Source organism: Rana temporaria, chromosome 5, assembly GCF_905171775.1.
Source record: "Rana temporaria chromosome 5, aRanTem1.1, whole genome shotgun sequence".
Taxonomy (NCBI): Eukaryota; Metazoa; Chordata; class Amphibia; order Anura; family Ranidae; genus Rana; species Rana temporaria.
In genome coordinates, this window is record NC_053493.1 from 157,875,259 (window position 1) to 157,899,558 (window position 24,300).

General features: G+C 43.9%; 1 protein-coding gene across 1 annotated transcript in view; it reads right to left on the reverse strand.

The window, feature by feature from the left end:
- Window positions 1–675: 675 nt before the first annotated feature.
- Window positions 676–24,300, reverse strand: part of MLH1 (mutL homolog 1) — an 88,990-nt gene continuing 65,365 nt past the window's right edge. Inside the window, exons 16-19 of the mRNA XM_040353296.1 lie at window positions 22,350–22,511; window positions 13,947–14,039; window positions 3,272–3,379; window positions 676–988 (exon numbers count right to left, since the gene is read on the reverse strand). Of these exons, the coding sequence (XP_040209230.1) occupies window positions 821–988; window positions 3,272–3,379; window positions 13,947–14,039; window positions 22,350–22,511 (531 nt within the window). The 3' untranslated portion in view covers window positions 676–820. The remainder of the gene's footprint in view (window positions 989–3,271; window positions 3,380–13,946; window positions 14,040–22,349; window positions 22,512–24,300) is intronic.

A 24,300-nucleotide genomic window follows, 5' to 3' on the forward strand; every position in this document is an offset into this window, starting at 1 on the left:
CAGATTTGGAGGCCCTGGATAGATCATTTTGTCCCATCCGATTTTGATTGCATGCCGTTGGAACTTTGACAAAGCAATCATTATTCCCAAAAATAAGGAGGCAAGGACCCAACTTGACCCTAAGCCCCCCACCTACCTTAATACTCCTTTCTAGAACCCTCTATATCTCCCAACTCTCTCTTATTCTTTTACTCAGATTTCTGACTTTTGCCTACCAGTAATTTCTGCCTCACAATCTCTCTCTCCTACTTTTAGAATGCCCTAAACTTGGATTAACTGATATTTGAAACCTGGAAGACATATCCATAAATGATCAATGAATTAGAAGCTGCCTCGTTTCTGTTACAGGCATATTACCCCTCTGTTCCTCCGACACCGGGTGCAGGCTCCCAGTGGTCACTAGCCGCTCCAAGTACATCACACCTGGATCCTTACAAAAGGAGGGGAGCTGCTCACCATAATCAAAGTGTAAGTTGAATTAGTGGTCTGATGCATAACTATGCCACCTGGTACCATGAACTTATACTTTGGCTTATTTTCTAAGGATCAGAGTGCGACATTCATGATCGATGATCATTCGTAATGGTTTTACTTTTGAGGAGGGCAATTATGTAACCATTTTGAAATATTTTTCAAGAAGCTGTCAATGTATTACATTGAAGTGAAATATCCAAATTTTTGGAAGACATAGTTTCACTTTATTTTATCTTGTCAGTATTAGTTATTAGATATATACAAACTATACAATGAAAAAAGAAAATATACAAATAAAAGAAATGTACAGCCCAGTATTTCATCACTTGCTGCATAGCTCAGTGCATTAACATCTTTCAAACACTTTATACAAGTCTGGAAGGTTAGCGAGCTGCAAAATACATCCATCTTCTGCAAATGGTTTTGGAGGCTGCAGGTGTGTCCTGAAGGCTTTGTACAAGACATGTTCAGTTGTCCATCTCCAGGAAGGTGCGTCTTGTGCCAAATCCTTATCCTGCCAACAATAAACTTACAAATTAGGAGATTTTATTTGCTGTATGATTGAAGTACAACTGCAGTTACACCCTACATTTTTCTTTACCAAGTCATAAAGCAGGATTAAATCTCAGATGCATATATGCAGATTAAACATGCCCATTACTGAAATGCGAAGTTTGATGTCCTGATCCCCATCTCTAACCACTCCATGCGGTTGAAAAGCAGACATGTTATCTGTGCAACTTTAAAGTAGTTCCTGCACTACTTTGGTCTGACTTTCATGTGACTTGAGGACCATAGACTTCAATGTAAACCTTCAAAAGCTGCAACTTGTCAAAAGAATGGCGGCAATGAAAAAATAGCATTGGGGCCTGGGTGTCGTATAGATTTTAACCACTTCCCCATCGCGCCATAGACAAAAGACGTCTACAGCGCGGTGGAGTTATTCTGGGAGGACGTCCCTGGGACGTCCTCCCAGAATCCTTCACTCGCGCGCCCCCTGGGGCGCACTCCCGGAATCATCTGTGAGCGCCGGGTCTAGAAGACCCGGCGCATGACAGATCGCGGTAAATTGCCGCTGATAGCGGCCGTTTACCACGTGATCGCTCCGTCAAATGACAGAGCGATCACTTGTAAACAAACCGGCGTCATGTCGCCGGTTCCTCCCTCTCCTCTCTGTACCGATTGGTACAGTGTGAGAGGAGAGGGGGGGAGCGGGTGTCAGCAGCAGCAGCTGCTGTGGGCTGGATCTGTGACGAATGCAGTCACAGATCCAGCCATCCATCCCTCCCTGTGCAATACTCTGCAATACCCCCCATACTCTGCAATACCCCCAATACTCTGCAATACCTTTTTTTATAGCGCAAAAAATAAAAAACCCAGAGGTGATCAAATACCACCAAAAGAAAGCTCTATTTGTGGAAAAAAAAGGACAAAAATTTCAGATGGGCACAATGTTGTATGACTGAGTTATTGTCATTCAAATTGTGAGAGCACCGAAAGCTGAAAATTGGTCTGGTTAGGAAGGGGGTTTAAGTGCCCAGTGGTCAAGAGGTTAAGGGGAACCCCAATTAAAAAATCCATAGACGACCCATTTTTTTTGTTGAGAAGGTGCCCAGCCCCAAAGCACTTTTGCCCCCCCCCACCCACGTTGAGGGCAAATGGCCTGGTATGGTTCTGCAGTGGGGGGGCTTGCTTCCTCCTTCCTCCCCCTCCTGCATGCTCAGATAAGGATCTTGTATGGATTCTGGGGGGAGGGGAGGGAGGACCCACACGCTGTTTTCCTATTAATTTTTTATTGCAAGCATTATTTTGTTTACAGTTGGGAAACCTGCTGACAGCTGATGAGTCATTGGTTGTTAAGGTTGGCTTCTTGACCCGCTCCTTAACAACCAGCTATTCTTTACACAGAACGCAAATTGTTCTGAAAATTTGGAATTAGTTAGAAAATAAAGAAACCAAAACATTTTCCGTTCTGCACGTCTAGCGACTTTGTACAGCACATTGGTCAAAGCCAAAGTCGAAAAAAAAGTTGCACTAATCCAAAGTCGCATCAAGTCGCAATGGAAATCGCACAATTTTTAAGTTGCACAAGTGTGAATGGACACTTATATACTCAGTGAAGTGACTGGCCTCAGGTGATAAGCAAGAGATTAAACAAATCGTCCTACATAAATAAATTGTACCTGTCTATCTGTAGTCTTTTCTACATCCATTTAAAGAGCAGAATTTATACAGCATGTCTAACCTCTCAGAAAGCAGGGGGTGGAGAGCTGAAGTTACATTCTACAGAACTCAGCGAGGGGGGCTCTGATAGCCGTTTGCAGGGAAGGGACACACCCCGATTTACACTAGACTGGAGCAAATGTCAATCATGGCGCCATTCCACAAGTGCGCAACTTTAAAGCTCGACATGTTACTCAGTGTAACATCATCTTTCACATTATACAAAAAATTGGGCTAACAAAGTTTTTTTGATTCATGAAACCCCCCCCCAAAAAAAAGGCATTCGAAAAAATGCTGCGCAAATACTGTGTGACATAAAAAGTTGCAACGACCGACATTTTATATCCAAGGGACTCTGCTAAAAAACATATATAATGCTTGGGAGTTTTGAGTAATTAAAAAAAAAAAAAAAAAAAAAAGGAATGATGATTTTTATATGTAGGAGCAAAGTGCCAGAATTGTCCTGAATGGGAAGTGGTTAATGCATAGCTTAGGACCATCAATGATTCTAATCATCTTATTTAAATAAAATAAAAACACAGCATTGTGTAGGACCAGAAAAAAAAATACATACCTCAGGACTAGAAGACTCCTCTAATACATATTGCTTCCTGAGAGAGAAAAACATTGAGCATTCCTTACTAAAACTTTCAAAGCATTCCTTTTCATCATCCCAGTTTATCTGCAAAGGAAGAAAAAATGTACAGTACACGCTTTTTTCATCTGTATATGATTTGTATATTAACAATTATGATAGTTTTATGCATTTCACAAGTATGACCTCCATATAATCACACGGTCTACTGGTAAGAGTGTGCTCTGCATTCCTAACAAGCCTCTAGTAATATGTGGCTACCACCTTTCAGTTTGGTGGTGCAGAATGGCCATTTAAAGTTTACCACTTGGCCTCCAGAAGGTTTTACCCCCTTCATGACCAGGGTAATTGTTTGCGATCTAGCACTATGTTGCTTTAACTGGCAATTGCTCGGTCAAGCAACTGTACACAAATGAAATATATATCATTTTTTTCACACAAATAGAGGCGATACTCGAAAAATTAGAATATCGTGCAAAAATTCATTTATTTTCACAAATGCAACTTAAAAGGTGAAACTAATATACCAGATAGACTCATTGCATGCAAAGCAAGATAGTTCAAGCCGTGATTTGTCATAGTTGTGATGATTATGGCTTACAGCTCATGAAAACCCCAAATCCACAATCTCAGAAAATTTGAATATTACATGCAATCAATAAAACAAGGATTGTACATAGAACAATATCAGACCTCTGAAATAATATAAGCATGCATATGTACTCAGTACTTGGTTTGGGCCCCATTTGCAGCAATTACTGCCTCAATGCGGCGTGGCATGGAAGCCATCAGCCTGTGGCACTGCTGAGGTGTTATGGAAGACCAGGATGCTTCAATAGCGGCCTTCAGCTCTTCTGCATTTTTAGGTCTCATGTCTCATGGCAATGCCCCATAGATTCTCTATGGGGTTCAGGTCAGGCGGGTTTGCTGGCCAATCAAGCACAGTAATCCCACGGTCATTGACCAGGTTTTGGTGCTATCGGCAGTGTGGACAGGTGCCAAGTCCTGCTGGAAAATGAAGTCAACATCCCCATAGAGCTCGTCTGCGGAAGGAAGCATGAAGTGCTCCAAAATCTCCTGGTAGACAGCTGTGGTGACCCTGGACTTAATGAATCACAGTAGACCAAAACCAGCAGATGACTCCCCAAATCAACAGACTGTGGAAACTTCACACTGGACTTCAAGCATCTTGCAGTGTGTGCCTCTCCATTCTTCCTCCATACTCTGGGTCATTGGATTCCAAATGAGATGCAAAATTTGCTCTCATGAAAAAAGAAGACTTTGGACCGCTGAGCAACAGACCAGGTCTGTTTTTCTTTAGCCCAGGTAAGACGCTTCCGACGTTGTTTGTTGTTCAGGAGTGGCTTGACAAGAGGAATACGACATTAGAAGCCCATGTCCAGGATCCGTCTGTGTGTGGTGGCTCTTGATGCACTGACTCCAGCCTCAGTCCACTCCTTGTGAAAGTCCCCAACACTTTTAATGGGCTTTTCCTGACAATCCTCTCCAGGCTGCGTTCATCCTGGCTGCTTGTGCACCTTTTTCTTCCACATAACTTTATATTAATGTGCTTTGATACAGCACTTTGGGAACATCCAACTTCTTTTGCAATTACCTTTTGAGGCTTTCTGCAAAACTGTCATGTCAGCAGTCTTTCCCATGATTGTGATTCCTACTGAACCAGACTGAGAGACCATTCAAAAGCTCAGGAACCCTTTGTAGGTGTTATGGCTTAATTTGCTGATTAGAGTGGGACACTTTGAGCCTAGAATATTGCACCTTTTCACAATATTCTAATTTTCTGAGATTGTGGATTTGGGGTTTTCATGAACTGTAAGCCATAATCGTCACAATTATGACAAATCACGGCTTGAACTATCTTGCTTTGCATGTAATGAGTCGATCTCATATATTAGTTTCACCTTTTAAGTTGCATTAGTGAAATAAAGGTACTTTTGCACGATATTCAAATTTTTAGAGTATTGCCTGTAGAGCTTTCTTCTGGTGATATTTCATCCCCACTGGGTTTTCTTTTTATAATATAAAACAAATACCTACAATTTTGAAAGAAAAATATATTTTCTACTTTGTTATCAAACATATCCAAAATCAAATCTCTACAAAAATTTAGGCCCAAATGTATTCTCACAATAATATACTTCTGATCATGATCAAGATATTGATCTGTACAGACACTATACTTTTAATGGCAGTGATCAGCAACTTATAGTGTGGCTGTGATAGCGTGGCGGGCAATCTAGAGCTAAATGGCACTGGCTGGGAGGGAGGCTAACTGACACTAACCTCGCTAGTGACACAATTACAGTGATCAGAGAGAATACTGTACTAATGGCAACATCAAGGGCAATCCACGGGTTAAGGGTGTGCCTAACAAGTGTAATGTGTTCTGCTTTTACTAACAGATCTGTCTACCTTTTCTCCCTGAAATCAGTTTACCGTCTGTGCAGAGTTCTGTTTGTCAACACAGAAGTCTGTGCTGTGATTGGCCACAGCCTATCAGCAGGTTTCAGACAAAATCGTTGTCTTAAATCTGCTGACAAACTCGTGCTGGGTCCAATCACAGCACGGGTCATACGCATGTGCGTTGTCAAACCAGGAAGTACACCAAGAAGTAAGAGTACATTGTGGTGCCTGGCTGTGCTGCCCACTCGCAGTAAATGGAAATATATTTTATTGGGACTTTATGTGATAGATCAACACATAATTGTGAAGTGAAAGGAAGATGATAAATGGTTTTCAATTTGTTTTACAAATAAATATGTGAAAAGTGTGGTGTGCATTTGTATTCAGCCCCCCTGAGTCAATACTTTGTAGAACCACCTTTCGCTGCAAATACAGCCAATACAGCTGCAAGTCTTTTTGGGGATGATTCTACCAGCTTTGCACATCTAGAGTAGGGTTGTCCCGATACCACTTTTTTAGGACCGAGTACAAGTACTGATACTTTTTATCAAGTACTCGCCGATACCGATACTTTTTTTTACATGTGTCAGTATTTTTTTTTTTTTACAATTTGTTTATTTTTTTTTTACAATGCTTTCTTTTTTAAGGGGGGTGGGGGGAATGGACAGTGTCAGTGTGTTTTTTTTTTTGTTTTTTTTACAATTCTTTTTTTTATTATTTATTGCAATTCCTTTATTTTTATTTTTTTTCAAAATTCTTTATTTATACATCACAATGAGCGTTTCCGCACGGATCACAATAGTAGTGCAAAACATAATGTGAACTCTAAACATGCAAGTGTAGAAAATTCCAGTTATACATACATTTTCATCAAAGTCGTGCAATCAAGGATCCGCGGGCCCGCCCACATTTTCCTAGTTTCTAAGAAGTAGCAAGAGTGAAGAAAGGAAAGATAGCGAACAGCAGCAGCTCCCAAGAAATAACCTGGGGAGCTAGGAGGGGTAGACACCCCGTGGGGAGGTTCCCCCTCGGGTAGTCCAGGGAGAGGGGGGGGGAGAAGAGTAGAGGGGGGGGAGAAGAGTAGAGGGGGGGGGGGACCCGCGAGCATGGATCTACGCGTCCGGCGGCCTCATCTGTATTAAGCTCAGTTTGGCATACCCGTCTATGTTTAAACAAGGGTGTCAGTCAGGTCTTTTGTTCTAGGCCTGGTCTCTGAGACTCTGTCCTTCATCTGAATATATGTAGATATTCCACAACTGCCATGTGTTTTTGTAGGCTTCCTGTCTGTCCTGACTTGAAAGAATCAAATCTTCTCCTTTATTTTTTTTATCAGCCCTGTTGGGGGGGCTTTGGTGAGATATCAGGGGTCTGATATCTCCCCTCTGAGACAGAGAAACGGACTAGGGACACAGATTCCGCCGTCCCTTTCTCTGCAGCCTCAGCTGCACTGAAAATGAATGACATCGGCTTCTCTTCATTCATAAACTGAAACATTGTAAACACAGTTTACGATGTTTCAGTTATGTGAATGTACAGAGTCATCACTGACTCTGTACATTCGGAAAAGGTAGGAGCCGGATTTACCGGCTCCTACCGCCGCTCTCCATTCTGACAGATCAAGGGGGTGCAGGAGGAGAACGGAGGGGGCACACAGCGGCAGCACGGAAAAAGAGACTGCAGCAAGGATAGGGGGGCACACGGCAGCAGCACAGATGGGGGCACACGGCAGCAGCACGGATGGGGGCACACGGCAGCAGCACGGATGGGGGCACACGGCAGCAGCACGGATGGGGGCACACGGCAGCAGCACGGAAAAAGAGATGGCAGCACGGAGGGAGATGGCAGTATGGAGGGGGACACGGAGTACAGCAGCAGAATGGAGGGGGGCTGGAGGAGGATAAGAGGACAGTCAGCGGTGATCAGTGCTTGTTACTCCCCCACCGCTCTGATCACCCTGACTGTCCTGGTATCGGGTGAAGCATCGGAGCATTTGCCCGAGTACAAGTACTCGGGCAAATGCTCGGTATCGGTCCCGATACTAGTATCGGTATCGGGGACAACCCTAATCTAGAGAGTGACATTTTTGCCCATTCTTCTTTGCAAAATAGCTCAAGCTCTGTCAGATTGGATAGAGAGCGTCTGAACAGCAATTTTCAAGTCTTGTCACAGATTCTCATTTGAATTTAGGTCTAGACTTTGACTGGGCCATTCTAACACATGAATATGCTTTGATCTAAACCAGTGGTTCTCAACCTGGGGGTCGGGACCCCCTTGGGGGTCAAATGAGGATTTGCCAGGGGTCCCCAAAACCTGGGCTGTTCCTGAAGCCTGCGGTAAAGAATGTGAAGTGGGAGGGGCTGGAGGAGACCCTATCTGCTGATTTCAGCATAGGTGTCACTGCTACGAGAAACCACAAAGTCGGAGACACAGTGAGTAACACTACCTGTGATTAGAGTTGCCTTTAAAAGTCCCCACTACAGTTCTCAGATCAGCAGATGATCTTGATCAAGAGCACCTAAGTTGGCTGATGCCAACTCCTCCTCCGCACTGTCACTGATCCCAACTCCCTGCCAGCACTACCACTGATCCCAACTCCCAGCCAGCACTGCCACTGATCCCAACTCCCCACCAGCACTGCCACTGATCCCATACTCCTCACCAGGGAGTAAGAGAAGGAATAAAAATAGAGAATACATGGAAGGGAGAGGACAAGAGGGGGAGGAAGAAAAAGGAGAAAAAGAATAAGAGAAAGAACAAGAAAGACGTCTATAGAGGGATGGGGATAACAAACAAGAAATTCGGATAGAGAGAGATAAAAGGGAAATAAAGGAGAACAAAGAGAAAGGGTGGTACATCCTAAAATGTACTATAAGGGGTTTTAATATTGTACGAGTGGAAGCGACTCAGGGAGAGCTAAATGTCCGTGGGTTAGGGGCACAAATTACTTGTCTTACCTTGGGTGCCAACAACCCACAATAGGAAAATAATATTACTGTTAGGGGTCCCCACAACTTGGGAAATTTTATCAAGGGGTAACGGCACTAGACAGGTTGAGAACCACTGATCTAAACCATTCCATTGTATCTCTGGCTGTATGTTTCAGGTCATTGTCCTGCTGGAAGGTGAGTGAACCTCCGTCCCAGTCTGAAGTCTTTTGCAGATTCTAATGCTGCGTACACATGATCGGGCTTTTGCCATATGAACATGTTCTATATTTAAACTCCGATGGAATTTCTCTGATGGGGCATACACATGGTCGAAATTCCGATCGTGTGTACGCGGAATAACAGGTTTTCTTCTAAGATTGCCCTGTATTTGGCTCCATCTATCTTCCTATCAACTCTGACCAGCTTCCTTGTCCCCGGTGTCCATGATGCTGCCACCACCATGTTTCACGGTGGGGGATGGTGTGTTCAGGGTGATGTGCAGTGTTAGTTTTCCACCACACAGCATTTTGCTTTTAGGCCAAAAAGTTACATTTTGGTCTCATCTGACCAAAGCACCTTCTTCCACATGTTTGCCGTGTCCCCCACAGGGCTTCTTGCAAACTGCAAATGGGACTTCTTGCGGCTTTCTTTAAACAATGGTTTACTTCTTGCCACTCTTCCAAAAAGATCAGATTTGTAGAGTGCACGACTAATAGTTGTTCTGTGGATTGATTCTCCCACCTGAGCTGTGGATCTCTGAAGCTCCCCCAGAGTTGCCATGGGCCTCTTGGCTGCTTCTGTGATTAATGCTCTTCTGGCCCGGCCTGTCAGTTTAGGTGGACTGCAATGTGTTGGTAGGTTTGCAGTTGTGCCATACTCTTTCTATTCTCGGATGATGTATTGAACAGTGCTCTGTGAGATGCTCAAAGCTTGGGATATTGTTTTATAACCTAACCCTACTTTAAACTTCTCTACAACTTTATCCCTGACCTGTCTGGTGTTCTCTGACCTTCATGATGCGGTTTGTTCACTAAGGTTCTCTAACAAACATCTAAGGGCTTCACAGTACAGCTGTAATTATACTGAGATTAAATTATGCACAGGTGGACTCTATTTACCAATTAGGTGACCTCTGAAGGCAATTGGTTCTACTAGATTGAAGTTAGGGGTATAAAGGGAGCTAAATACAAATGCACATCACACTTTTCAGATATTTATTTGTAAAAAAACGTGGAAAATCATTTATCATTTTCCTTCCACTTCACAATTATGTGCCACTTTGTGTTGGTCTATCACAGGGCTCGACAAATCCCGGGCGCCAGGTCGTCATGGCGACTAGAAATAGGGTCCTGGCGACTTGGCTTGGAAGGGGTTCAAAAAAAAAAATTTTTTTTGTGAGCTGGTGCCATCTGGTGGTGAGCCGTTGGTATTACAAGTTATTACCACCAGATGTGTAAGCTGGCGCCATCTGGTGGTGGCCGTTGGTATTACAAGTTAAACAGCAATTCTAATGTAATTTTTCACTATTTTCACTGCCATCTTCTTCCCTCTAATTAGAACCCCCAAACATTATATATATTTTTTATCCTAACACCCTGGAGAATAAAATGGCGATCATTGCAATACTTTCTGTCATGCCGTATTTGCGCAGCGGTCTTACAAGCGCACTTTTTTGGGAAAAAATTACACTTTTTTAAATTAAAAAATAAGACAACCGTAAAGTTATCCCCATTTTTTGTAATATTATGAAAGATAATGTTACGCCGAGTAAATTCATACCCAACATGTCACGCTTCAAAATTGTGTCCGCTTGTGGAATGCCGACAAATCTTCATAGGCGACATTTAAAAAAAATCTACAGGTTGCATGTTTTGAGTTACAGAGGAGGTCTAGGGCTAGAATTATTGCTCTTGCTCTACCAATAGCGGTGATACCTCACATGTGTGGTTTTAACACCGTTTACATATGCGGGCGCTGCTTACGTATGTGTTCGCTTCTGCGCGCAAGCTCGTCGGGACGGGGCGCGTTTTCTGGCTCCTAACTTTTTTGGCTGGCTCCTAGATTCCAAGCAAATTTGTCAACCCCTGGTCTATCACATACAATCCCAATAAAATAAATTTACATTCTTGGTTGTAACATGTCAAAATGTGGAAAATTTCAAGGGGTACGAATGCCTTTTCAAGGCACTGTAGCTGTCGGACAAGCACACCAGATCCATTTGTAATACATTTTCTGAAATTTTTAAATCAGGTATCCAAAATACTGCATGCAGGCACTACTGCTCCACAAATGCATTACAATTAAAACTTGGTCGATGAGGTTGCCCACCACAAAAAAACAACCTTGGAGCAAAGACTAAGAAGAGCACATTGTAGAAGGGATAGGCCATGTTTTACTTTTACAGATAACCACTTAAAATCTAAGCAGATTTAAATCCAATAAACAAATAATCAAAACAATGCATCACATCTGTGTAAAGCTTCACCCTGAACCCACTGATCCTTCTGCCATCTCAGCCAGCACCAAAATACCCGGCCATTGGAGCCCAGAGCAAGGGGTGATGTAATTTCTGTCATCTGACTCAAGAAGCACCAGATATATGGTGCAGGTTTTAAAGGAAGGAAGGAACACCCGGGGGACTCACTGGAGACCGGAGTATTAGTAGGTAAGGGGGGGGGGGGTGGCTTTATAGAGACATTGTCTATCTCTTTAATGTAATGCATTATTTGGATGCAAATGATAAATGCAGACTGTAGGGGCAACCCACCAAAGCCTTATGTTTATGGGTAATTGTTTGCTGTTATAGGCAACAACGGTTGTAAAAACTAAAGCTGGCCTTAATTGTTATTATCATTTATTGGAGAAAGAGTATTTTGCCGGGTACACATGGGCTGAATGTTGGATGACATCGGCCTGGATTAAAAAAAACAAAAACAAAAAACGTGTGTGTATGTCCGACAGAAGCTGGCTTCTGTCAGACGGGAATACTAGAAAACCAGCAGCCGACCGACTCCCAATGGCGGAGAGTGCGGATCGGAGTGTTCTGGCAGGAAGGCCTTCCCCCTGTCAGAACACAAATCAGCGAGGAAGATCACTATACTAACTACGCATAGCTGACAGGTTTTTCCTGTTGGGTTGAACAAAATAAAAATAAAAAACGAATAGTGTGTACCAGGCTTAAGGCAAGGAAACTTATGCCCTGTACACAAAATATGAAAATCAGACAACAGATCATCCGATTGCTAGACGCAATTAGAAATGGAATAAGTTTCTAAAGTTACGAAAACTCTCGTACGACAGAATAAAAATTCAGAAGTGATGTAATGTGCTTTAGTTTAATTGTATTGTACTTTTGGACGACAACTGTACTGATTAAAACGAAAATCATACGATCTGGCATCGTACGAGAAAAAAATTTGTGCTTGTCCGATTGGATAATATCGGATGAACTGTCGTGATCGGCTATCGAAAGCTGTGTACTAACAATCAGATTATTGTACGATCATTTAAAAGCGCTATTTTTGTGTATGATTTTTGGATCGTGTGTACAGACCATTAGGCAAGGAAACCTGGAGTATTGTCCAATAACAAGATCAAAAGTGTTTGTCTAATCAATCAGCTTCCTCTACATTAGTAAAGGGAAAAATTTAACTGATAAAATGTTGAAAGGAATGGCCTAGGGTATAGAGTATACGGACCCATGCACATACATGTAGGACATATAATTGCATACTATTATAGATTAAACATATATGCTGGCTGTGTGGATTGATATATATTAGGGCTGTGGAAATTAAAGATGAATTCTTCGATTAATCGTTAATTTTTTTGATCAGTACTAGTGGCGCAACGGATCGTAAATGATCCTTTATCCTAACCAGTCACCATATGCGGATCGGCACACCACGTGATCCCCTAAGCTCCGCTGCTGCCTCGGCCATGGGAAAGGCTGCGGCTTCGGCCTAGCTCCTGGAGCGGCAGCCATCTTGGTCCACCCGGCGGCGGCCTAGCTGAGCCTAGAACGGCGCGCTGACATCATCACCCGGCCTCAACTGCTCGTGTTCGGCCTGCTTCTCTGGTAAGACTAAGCAAGCACTAATATTCCTATACAGTGGGGGAGATGTGGACCATATTACAGTGGGGGAGATGTGGACCATATTACAGTGGGGGAGATGTGGACCATATTACAGTGGGGGAGATGTCTGTGGATATTACAGTGGGGGAGATGTCTGTGGATATTACAGTGGGGGAGATGTCTGTGGATATTACAGTGGGGGAGATGTCTGTGGATATTACAGTGGGGGAGATGTCTGTGGATATTACAGTGGGGGAGATGTCTGTGGATATTACAGTAGGGGAGATGTCTGTGGATATTACAGTGAGGACTATATATGGTGGTGATCTGAAAAATGTATGTGCGTTATAATTAATCGAAATGAGTCGATTAATCGATTAAAAAAAAAAAAAAAAACGATTAGTCGAACAAGAAAATTTGATCAGCCCTAATATATATATATATATATACTAGGGTTGTCCCGATACCACTTTTTTAGGACCGAGTACAAGTACCGATACTTTTTTTCAAGTAGTCGCCGATACCGAATACCGATACTTTTTTTAAATGTGTCCCCAAATGCAGCCATGTCCCCCCCCATATGCAGCCATGTCCCCCACATATGCAGCCATGTCCCTCTAGCCATGTCCCTCACATATGCAGCCATGTCCCTCACATATGCAGCCATGTCCCTCACATATGCAGCCATGTCCCTCACATATGCAGCAATGTCCCTCTAGCCATGTCCCTCACATATGCAGCAATGTCCCTCTAGCCATGTCCCTCACATATGCAGCCATGTCCCTCACATATGCAGCCATGTCCCTCACATATGCAGCAATGTCCCTCACATATGCAGCAATGTCCCTCACATATGCAGCAATGTCCCTCTAGCCATGTCCCTCGATGCGGCGGCGCGATGCGGCGGCAGCGGCGGGGGGGGAAAGGGGGGGGAAGTATTCTATTTAGGTATCGGGGGTATTTGCGCGAGTACGAGTACTCCCGCAAATACTCGGTATCGGTCCCGATACTGGTATCTGGACAACCCTAATATATACTACTTGCCAAAGTCATGAACAAAAGAACCTAGTATTCTCGTTGGGACTTATAGGGCTTCTGAACATTGTATTTTGTATATACTCTTGGACTTGCCATTTTGTTGCTGGGGCCCAATAAATGATTCACTCTCTGGGAAAAAAACAGAGGTTGCCTGGAACTTGCTGAATAGATCGATATATATTTTTCTTACCTCTGTAGCTAGGCGCAAAATGAACATTGGTAACCCTTCCAGGGGAGGAATGTAGTTGTCTAGTAAGAGTGGTAGTCCAGTAATATTCCCATCCTGCAATAGATAAAAATATTGCACAGCCATTTACAAAGATGTTTTACAGAATTAATAAGTTTACAGTAGCAAGCGAACATACCAACAGGCAACTGAGAGAGAAAAAAAAAAAAAGCAGTTGCAGGTTAAAAATGCAACTTAGCTGAAAGTAGAAGAAACTTTTGGGACAATGGTTTTAAGTCTCCTACGTCCACTACTTCATCCTACATATTTTGCATATCTGTAACAGACATGGACATTTTTAAAACCACCTCCTAAAATGGATATAACAATGGTTAATAGCCTACAGATAATTTTTTTTTTTTTTTTTTACACCAAGCATAACATCCCTTTCTCTGTATTCACTGAATAACACAGCTCTGCTTTAGATAACCAACCAGGGTATAGCACCCCTGGGAAGTGAAAGACACTAGGTTCACTAAAAAACAAACAGACCAGACTGCTTTCAAAACTAGCATTGGCGGATGCTGCCACACCAATTCAGTAAATGTATAAATGTACAAAACAAGCGGCCACCTTACAGACCTGTGAAACTGATGTACAATGGCGGGCAGTCTTTGATGCAATTAACCCCCCCCCCCCCCTTACCAGGCTCGTGTTCAGCATGCAGTTCTATTATTGCATTATATTCTCATCCAGTTCTCAGAACTGAAATGGATAGACATTATTTATTTACTTTTAATACAAAATACAAATACACTGACCTAGCATTCTACTCTTGCACGTACAGTGACGTCACCGCGTTCGATGTGAAGGAGGAAGGGCTCCTCTAGTGCCGGCCGGCATTTTTTACATGCTTTTACGAATTACTTGTTTGTCAGTACAATCTTTTATACTAAATAAAACTTCTTAAACGGTATTATGCTAGGGTCCGTTTTTTCATCTATGATCCACGGACCATTCTGGTGAAAGGGGTAGCTGTCTCTCGTTGGAAGATTCGATCTGGGGGCTCCTGGACTCTGTGTTTAAGCCACTGACGAATACCATATCTGCTTGAGGCTGTTTTTACTTATAAATCTGGTAAGAGGCTTTCCATGTGGTGGCGGTTCTCACGGATGGTTTAAACGTTCACTGCGGTGCTGTTTGTCTCAGATGTTAACACCCACAAGTCAATTTACCTTTGGGACATTTTTTACATGATTGATTTATATGTTAATTTATGTCATGTACATCTGCTAGGTGATTTAAGTTGGCGCAGTTTTTCCTTTTTTTCTTGTATTCTATGTGTGTATACACTGTTTACTGCAGCCTTCTGGTTCAATTCTACCACATTTTTAATTTAATATTATTTAGGGTCAGAGCGATTTTCTTCTTTTTTATTAGATAAAACTATAACGTTGGCGATTATCTAAAGAAAAGTGGTGTCCTCCAATGAACAAAAGAGAAATATATATTCTAGTTTCAGGGAAAAATATATACTGCAAGTAAGCAAAACTATTTGTTCAGGCACACAAATAGCACACACCGTCCATTCTACATAGCTAGCAGGGTGGAAAAAAGGGATTTTTAATACAGCTTACCTGTAAAATCCTTTTCTTGGAGTACATCACGGGACACAGAGCGGCATATTCATTACTATGTGGGTTATATGGAGTACCTTCAGGTGATGGACACTGGCAATCTCAAACAGGAAGTGCCCCTCCCTATATAACCCCCTCCCATAGGAGGAGTACCTCAGTTTTGTAGCAAGCAGTATGCCTCCCAAAATGGTCCCCATAAGAGGGGTGGGAGCTCTGTGTCCCGTGATCTACTCCAAGAAAAGGATTTTACAGGTAAGCTGTATTAAAAATCCCTTTTTCTTTCTCGTACATCACGGGACACAGAGCGGCATATTCATTACTATGTGGGATGTCCCAAAGCAATGCTTACAATGAGGGGAGGGAGAACATCTTCCCAAGACAAAGGGATTTAATTTAGAGATATACTTAAATCATAATAAATCCAACTTAGTTGAGAAAAAATTATTTTAAATTTAAACTCAAAAGGGAGCCCCCGGAATCCGAGGGTCTCAAACTGCAGCCTGCAGCACTGCCTGCCCAAAGGCTGTATCAGTATTCCTTCTTACGTCCAACTGGTAGAATTTTGTAAACGTGTGGACAGAAGACCAGGTTGCCGCCTTGCAAACTTGAGCCATAGAGATCTGGTGGTGTGCTGCCCAGGAGGCGCCCATGGCCCTAGTAGAATGAGCCTTTAATGATAACGGAGGAGGCAACCCTTTCAAGCCGTAGGCCTGAGAGATTAACTGTTTAATCCATCTCGAGATGGTGGATTTTGCAGCTGCCTGCCCCTTCTTGGGCCCATCCGGTAAAATGAACAACACATCTGTTTTCCGGATCTTCTCTGTAGCTTTAAGATAGGCCTTCATGGCCCTGACAATATCCAAGGTATGCAGCAACCCTTCCTTTCTGGAAGTAGGTTTAGGGAAGAAGGATGGTAATACCAAATCCTGGTTTAGATGAAAACTGGATATAACCTTCGGTAGGAAGGAAGGATGAGGGCGGAGAACGACCTTGTCCTTATGTAAAATAAGATATGGTTCCTTACAGGATAAGGCTGCCAGTTCCGATACTCTTCTGGCGGAAACTATGGCGACCAAAAATACTAACTTCCTTGTTAGTAAAACCAAAGGAATTTCAGCCAACGGCTCAAAAGGTTGTTTCTGTAAACTTGACAGAACAAGATTTAAATCCCACGGACAAAGCGGGGATTTAACTGGAGGATTAATACGTAAGACCCCTTGAAGGAAGGTCTTAACTAGCGAGTGGGTGGCCAGCGGCCGCTGAAACCACACTGACAAAGCTGAAATCTGTCCTTTGATTGTGCTTAATGCCAGTCCTTTATCCACTCCTAGCTGGAGAAAACTTAATACTCTATCGATGGTAAATTTGCGAGAAAGCCATCGCTTGGACTCACACCAGCCTACATAGGCCTTCCAGACCCTGTAATAAATCACCCTAGAGACCGGTTTCCTGGCTCTGATTAGGGTAGAGATTACTTTCTGAGACAGACCTCTACCCCTGAGAATCAGGGATTCAGCTTCCAGGCCGTCAAATTTAGATGCCGTAAGGCAGGGTGGAGGATCGGACCTTGCGATAGCAGGTCTGGCCGTAGAGGAAGAGTCCAAGGGTCTCCCACTACCATCTTCAGGATTAGTGAATACCATGCCCTTCTGGGCCATGCTGGAGCTACCAGGATGACTGGTATGTGCTCCACCCTGATCCTGCGCAGCAGGCGGGGTAGTAACTGGAGCGGGGGAAATGCATAAAGAAGTTTGAACTGATGCCAAGGGCAAACTAACGCATCAGTTCCGCAGGCTCTGGGATCCCTTGTGCGGGACATGAACCTGTCTAGCTTCTTGTTTAGTCTCGATGCCATGATATCCACGTCCGGCACTCCCCACTTCTGGCAGAGTGTCTGAAAGACCTGTGGATGCAGAGACCACTCCCCCGGCAATAGAGTCTGGCGACTTAAGAAGTCCGCCTGTAGGTTGTCCACTCAGGGAATGAATATAGCCGATATGCAGGGCACATGGGCTTCTGCCCACAAGAAAATCAAGCTCACTTCTTTCTGAGCGGCTTGACTCTTGGTTCCCCCTTGGTGATTTATGTATGCCACCGCCGTGGCATTGTCCGATTGTATTCTCACCAGGAACCCCTGCAGTTTGGACGTCCAAGCCCTGAGGGCTAGTCGGGCAGCTCTGAGCTCCAAGATATTGATGGGCAACTGCTTCTCTGCCGCTGCCCAAGTGCCCTGGCGAGTGCAACCATCCAAAATTGCTCCCCAGCCGATCAGGCTGGCGTCTGTGGTTACTATCTTCCAGGTCACCGGACTGAACGTCTTTCCCTTCAGGAGATTCTGAGGGTTTAACCACCAAGATAGACTTTGCCGGACTCTTGGTGAGAGTGGCAAAGGAATCTCCAAGGCCTGAGGCCTCTTGCTCCATGCTGACAGGATGGCTGCCTGCAGGATGCGAGTGTGGCTCTGAGCATACGGTACCGCCTCGAAGGTGGCCACCATCTTGCCTAGTAGCCGCATACATAGGCGAACAGTTGGCTTTCTCTTGCTCAGAACTATTTGTATTCGCTCTTTGATGGCCTTGACCTTTAATAGAGGTAGGAACACCTTCTGTTGTTCTGTATCCAATCTCATGCCGAGATATTCCAGCTGCCTTGTGGGCCGAAATGCTGATTTGTCTCGATTTAGGACCCAGCCGAACCTCTCGAGGTACTGAACCGTGAGGGCGACTGCTCGTTCCAGGCCAGGAAACGAGTGGTCTACGACCAAGAGGTCGTCCAGGTAAGCTAGGACCGTGACCCCTTGGGTCCTTAGATTGGCTAGGATTGGGGCTAGGACCTTCGTGAATACCCGGGGGGCCGTAGCCAACCCGAAGGGGAGCGCCACAAATTGGAAATGACGCTGAGCCACCGAGAAGCGTAGAAATACCTGATGTGGCTGAAAAATTGGCACATGAAGGTAAGCATCCTTTATGTCTATGGACGCCATGAAGTCGTCCTTCTGGAGCACGGCGACAGCTGACCGAATAGTTTCCATCCGGAATGAGCGGACCTTTAGGTACGCATTTACTCCCTTTAAGTCCAAAATTGGCCTGACATCGCCGTTGGGCTTTGGGATGATAAACAGGTTGGAGTAGAACCCCAAGCCCTGTTCCTGGACTGGTACTTCTACTATCACCTTCTGGCACAGCAGATGATTCAATGCCGCCATCAATGCGGCTCCCTTCACCGGGTCGCCTGGTACTCTTGACTCCTGGTAATGAGGAGGAGGGAATTCTGAAAATTCTAGTTTGTAGCCCGTGGCCACAGAAGACCGTACCCAGCAGTCGGGAATGCTGGCCTCCCAAACTTCTGCAAAGAGACGTAGCCTTCCCCCCACCATCGTGGGTGGGGGCGCCCCTTCATAAGGCCGACTTGGGAGCTGGCTTCGCAGGCTTGCGGTACCACTGCTTCTTGCCCCCAGTGGCTTGGCCTTGTGGCTTATTGTTAAAGCCTGATCTTGCAGGAGGCCGTCGATACTGTCTGGTATTAGAGGGCCCCTGTCCCGGGGAGGGCTGGCGCTTAAACGCGGGCCCTCGGGCTTTCTTCTTGACTGGCAAGAGAGTGCTTTTGCCACTTGATATAGTCTGAATATATCTATCCAGATCTTCTCTGAAGAGTCGTCCTCCATGGAAGGGAAACCCTACCAGGAGCTTTTTGCATGGGGGCTCAGCCTCCCAACTCTTCAACCATAAGAGCCTTCTCATATGGATTAGAAATAAGGATAAACGTGATGCCTGCTGGATGGAGTCCTTGATAGCATCCACCGTAAAGCGTATAGCCCTCGGTATATCCGAAAATTCCTCTGCCTGCTGGGCAGGGATAAGTTTAAGCATTTGCTTAGTCTTATCTGATAATGCTTGGGTAATTCCAATAGCAGCCACAGCGGGCTGAACTATCGCCCCTGCTGAAGTAAAGGAGGCTTTCAGTAATGTTTCCAAGCGTTTATCAACCGGATCCTTAAACACCTGTACGTTTTCCACCGGACAAGTTAAAGATTTGTTCACATAGGAGATGGCTGCGTCCACCGCCGGGGGCGCCCATCTTTTGGAGAATTTCTCCTCCATAGGATATAAAACAGAGAATTTTTTAGGTGGTAAAAAGACTATCTGGCTTAATCCAATCCTGAAACATGACCTCCTCGAGTAGAGGATGGATCGGGAAAACTGCGTTGCTTTGAGGCGTTCTTAAAGAGCCTAAAGCTGAAACCGCCGATACTTGAGGTTCTGGTATGGGTAACTTAAATGCCTCATGGACCATGTCCATTAAAGCCTGAACCCACAAACTTTCCCCTTGGGAGGCTGAACCAGACCCCTCAGTATCCAGATCCTCGATCTCTGAACCACCCTGGTCCAAAGCGTCAAGTCTATCCAATTCCCCTAGGGAAAGGATTTCTGTGTCTGAGGGTTCTTGCTCGGGTGACGGAGACCTAGTCCGCTTTCTACCCGATATAGCTTTAGCTATCCTTTTTGCCATTCTTTTCTCTAGTTCACCTAAAGAAACAGCAAGAACTCTCTCAGTGACAAAGCCGGGGTTGGACTGACCTGGATCAGCCCCAGCACCAGATCCCCCAGGTCCCATCAAGGCGTGCCCTGATATGTCCTGTGGGGAGAGCAGCGGCATAGCCGTGTCTGAGCCCTCGGATTTTGCGGGGGAATCCCCACCCTTTGTACCTTCTGACCCAGAAGGCATGGTACAATACCGAGGTACACCTGCTATCACCCAGCCACAGACGTAGCTAAGGGGATCTGTCGGTTTGGGAGCGATAGAGACTAACGCCCAAACTGAGAAGGGAGATCAGCAGTTCTTTCCCTTCTTCTTTTTCTTTTTTTTTTTTTTTTTTTGAAGAGGAAAAGAAACCACTCTGTCTCCCACTAAGTATTGCCAATAGCCATCTGCTGAAAAAAGGAAAAGAAAACCTATCTGTAGGTTTGACAGTCCTTAGAAAAAACTGCAATTCTTCCTTTCGCCACCGGGTGTCCTCGGCGTGCTCCGCTCTGTGTCCTCCTCTCCTCTAGCTCAGGATGACACTGAGCTCTTGGCAGCTAATGGAAGGACCTCCTCTTCCTTTATTTGTGATTCGCTGCCCACCGGGACGCGCCCCCCACCACGGAAACGGCGCGAAAATCGTTTATATCTCGGGCACGCGCGCGCCCGTCGGCCATCACACATGGAGGAGGACGGAGCAGCGCAGGCACCCAGGCAGGTAAGCCCTTTAGGTAGATCACAGACCTCCTTTTAGCATGGGAAAAAGACTCCCCTCTTACAGAGATCCCACACCTAGCGCCAGCAGCCCAGCTAAACAACACTTACCAGGGAGGTCACATATTACTGGGGAAAAAAGATTGAATCATCCTGTCTCTGTCATAGACATAGTGATTCCTTGCCAATGCAGAGCATACCCAGGCCTGTCCCCCTGTGCACCCCCTGTAGGGAACCTGCTAAGAACCAAGTTCCGCAAGCTCCCCCAATACTTACCTTGCTCCATGCCGCAGGACTTTTGCACAGCAAGAGGTCCAATCTTCCCCCATCTCCGTGGGTGGCGTCTAGACCTTCAGGCCCTGGGTTCCTATGAAGGAGCCACTGTCCTGGGCCCATATAGCACCCTGGCAACAGAAACATTAGGCCCCCAAAGGTTTCTAAGTTCTGGGCCCAGGGTCCAGCTCTCTGAACAGAAAGCATTATGGGCTACACCCCAATGGTTTGGGGTCCGGTTGCTGACCACTTTAGCACTGAGGCCTTTGGACAGAACCGGTTAGCCCACCTTAATCCCAAGGATGTGGAGGTAAGCTAAACCATGACCAACACCTAAGACACTGGCGAAAAAACTGAGGTACTCCTCCTATGGGAGGGGGTTATATAGGGAGGGGCACTTCCTGTTTGAGATTGCCAGTGTCCATCACCTGAAGGTACTCCATATAACCCACATAGTAATGAATATGCCGCTCTGTGTCCCGTGATGTACGAGAAAGAAATACTATTTACTAATGCAATTTTTGTTTTTTCCTTGCTGTCTGTACACTATTCATCGGTCTAGAAATAATCCTATCCAGCTTTCTGTAGCTGTAAGAATACTACATTGACAACACTGTATGATAGAAGAAAGGGTCACTAAAGGAATTTTTTTTTTTTGCTGAAATGACTGTTTATTGGGTATAGAGACATAAAAGTTAACTGATTCCTTTTAAAAATGATTAAAAATTGAATTTAATCTATCATATAATGTGCCTCTAGTTTCACTTTCGGTTTTAAAGGTACATACATGAAGTTCCGGGTGAGAGGTGAGTCGGGAAGACTCACAGAACAAAAACAAACAAATCCAGGGCAGTGTTTTGTTTTTAAAATGAATCTGATTGGTTCTGAGGAGTTTTAGACACACAGTAATGACAGCTTAGACCACCGTGAAAATCTCCCAGTATGATGGTTATAAGGAAACAGGCAACCAGGAAGTGTGGAGATCACAGCAGAATTACAGCTACTTCAAAGCAAAAACGAACAATGAGGACATGAAACCAGTACTGCAGTAAGGTAAAGGAAGCTATTTAGCTAAAAAAAAAAATTCCTTTAGTGATCCTTTAATTGAATTTCCACTATGCATGAATGCGGGTTGAAAATTAAAATTTTCTCTGGTGATTGATTCACTAAATAGTGAAGTCAGGATAAAAATGACAACCCTAGAGCCTGTGCCTTTTAAAAAAGTCAGCATTGACAGCGCCCATATTTCCATGTGAACATGTCTGAGTTATGTATTACTCACCTCAATTTCAAGGGAGAAGTAATCTTTCAACATTTCTGACTTTTTCTGAAGAAATTGAACAATGTATTCAGCGAGACCTTCTTTGGGACCATCTTCTTCTGTCCACCCACTCTCAGGACTGTCCAAGGCCAGCATTGCCAGATCATATATTGGTGCAGACTCCTAGAAGATATAAGCATGTACCCTTTCCACTTACCAAATCATTTTCTCTGTTACATGGAAATAAATTATATATAGATTTTCCATGCCGATAAATGCTTTCATAAATACAAGCAGTTTACAGAAAACATCTTCCTATTGATGCACTACTGTAAAGTAAGCTTTGTTAAAGCAGTAATAAAACCCATAAGAAAACTTGTATTATATATGATTACTAAGATGTGATGGCTGCATTCGATTTATTTTTGTTTATCTTTCTTTCATTTTCATCTGGTGATCCAGCCAGCAAGTCTGTTATTAAAAAAAAAAAAAAAAAACTCTCCAGCAAAATCAGTTACAGAGATGAAACAAACCATTTAACACTGACAGGGGTGCCTACTACCTATTAGTTTTCATATATTTATGTAAAACCTTTATTTCAAAAGGGAAACAAACAGTTTGCTGTAACTGCTTATAAAGTATTACCAGAAGTTTTTCTTTCATTTTTTACTATATTTATTGGTTCATGTACACTTGGCCGTGATGTACCGTGGCAAAACACAGCAAAAAACACGCCATGGTTTTGCGGTTTCCCACGGCAGCGATCAAAACTTTCCTATCCTGAACACAAGGCTGAGGAAAGTTGAACCTCCCCTAACCACAGCAGCTCTTAAACGCTGTTAAAAAACAATAAGCTTTTATGGAGTCAAGTTTAGAAGTTTTGGCAAAAAATTAAAAAAGCAGAGGTGATCAAATACCACCAAAAGAAAGCTCTATCTGTGGGGAAAAAAAATCAATTTTGATTGGGAGCCACATCGCACAACTGTCAGTTAACCCCCCTGGCGGTATTCCCGAGTCTGCCTCGGGGTGGAAATTCAGGACCAAAAGCGGTAACCCAGAGCTAGACTCTGGGCCGCCTCGCAGAGTCCACAGGCACAAGTTACATACCTTATCCCTGGATCCTGCGATGCCTCTCCGCTGTGTGATCGAGCTGTGTCCTCCTCGCTCGATTCACAGTGCAGAGTGCCACCAAGCTCCGTTCCCTGCGACGTAACGATGCACAGGGGGCGCAGATCGGCGCCAAATTTAAAAAAAGTAAATAAACACAGTATACATACAGTATACTGTAATCTTATAGATTACAGTACTGTATGTAAGTAAAAAATACACACCCCCTTGTCCCTAGTGCTCTGCCCAGTGTACTACATGTACTTTTATATAATAAAAACTGTTCTTTCTGCCTGGAAACTGGAGATTGTCCATAGCAACCAAAAAGTGTCCCTTTATGTCAAAAGTGGTTTCAGGCCAGCTAGAAAACAGCGATAATAAATTAGAATCACTTGCAGAATTGAACGATAGCAATTTGTGGGAAAATTCGTCATCAAAAAAATTAAAAGTAATAATTTTTATAAATATTACATTATTTGTTATAATTATTTATTGTATTATAAATTATGATTTTGTGTTTCACCTTTTATTATACCCGGGATGTCTACTAGACCCTTGTTTGGACAGATTTAAGTGAAGAATTACAGGCCTACAAAAAAAAAAAAACGCCAAATTTCCATGCAAAATAATGGTACCGCTTTCAGCGCCTAAAATCTGAATTAATCATAACGCCAGGGAGGTTAAAGCGATGCAGTGCCAAATCGCAAAAAGTGCTTTGGTCTTTGGCCAGCCAAATGGTCAGGGGCTTAAGTGGTTAGATGTTGCTTTCACTCTGACAAATAAAAACTAAAAACACTGCCCTTTGGTAAACAGTAAATTATGTATTTTTTTTTTAAAACTACATTACAGGTTCTCAATCCAGCTC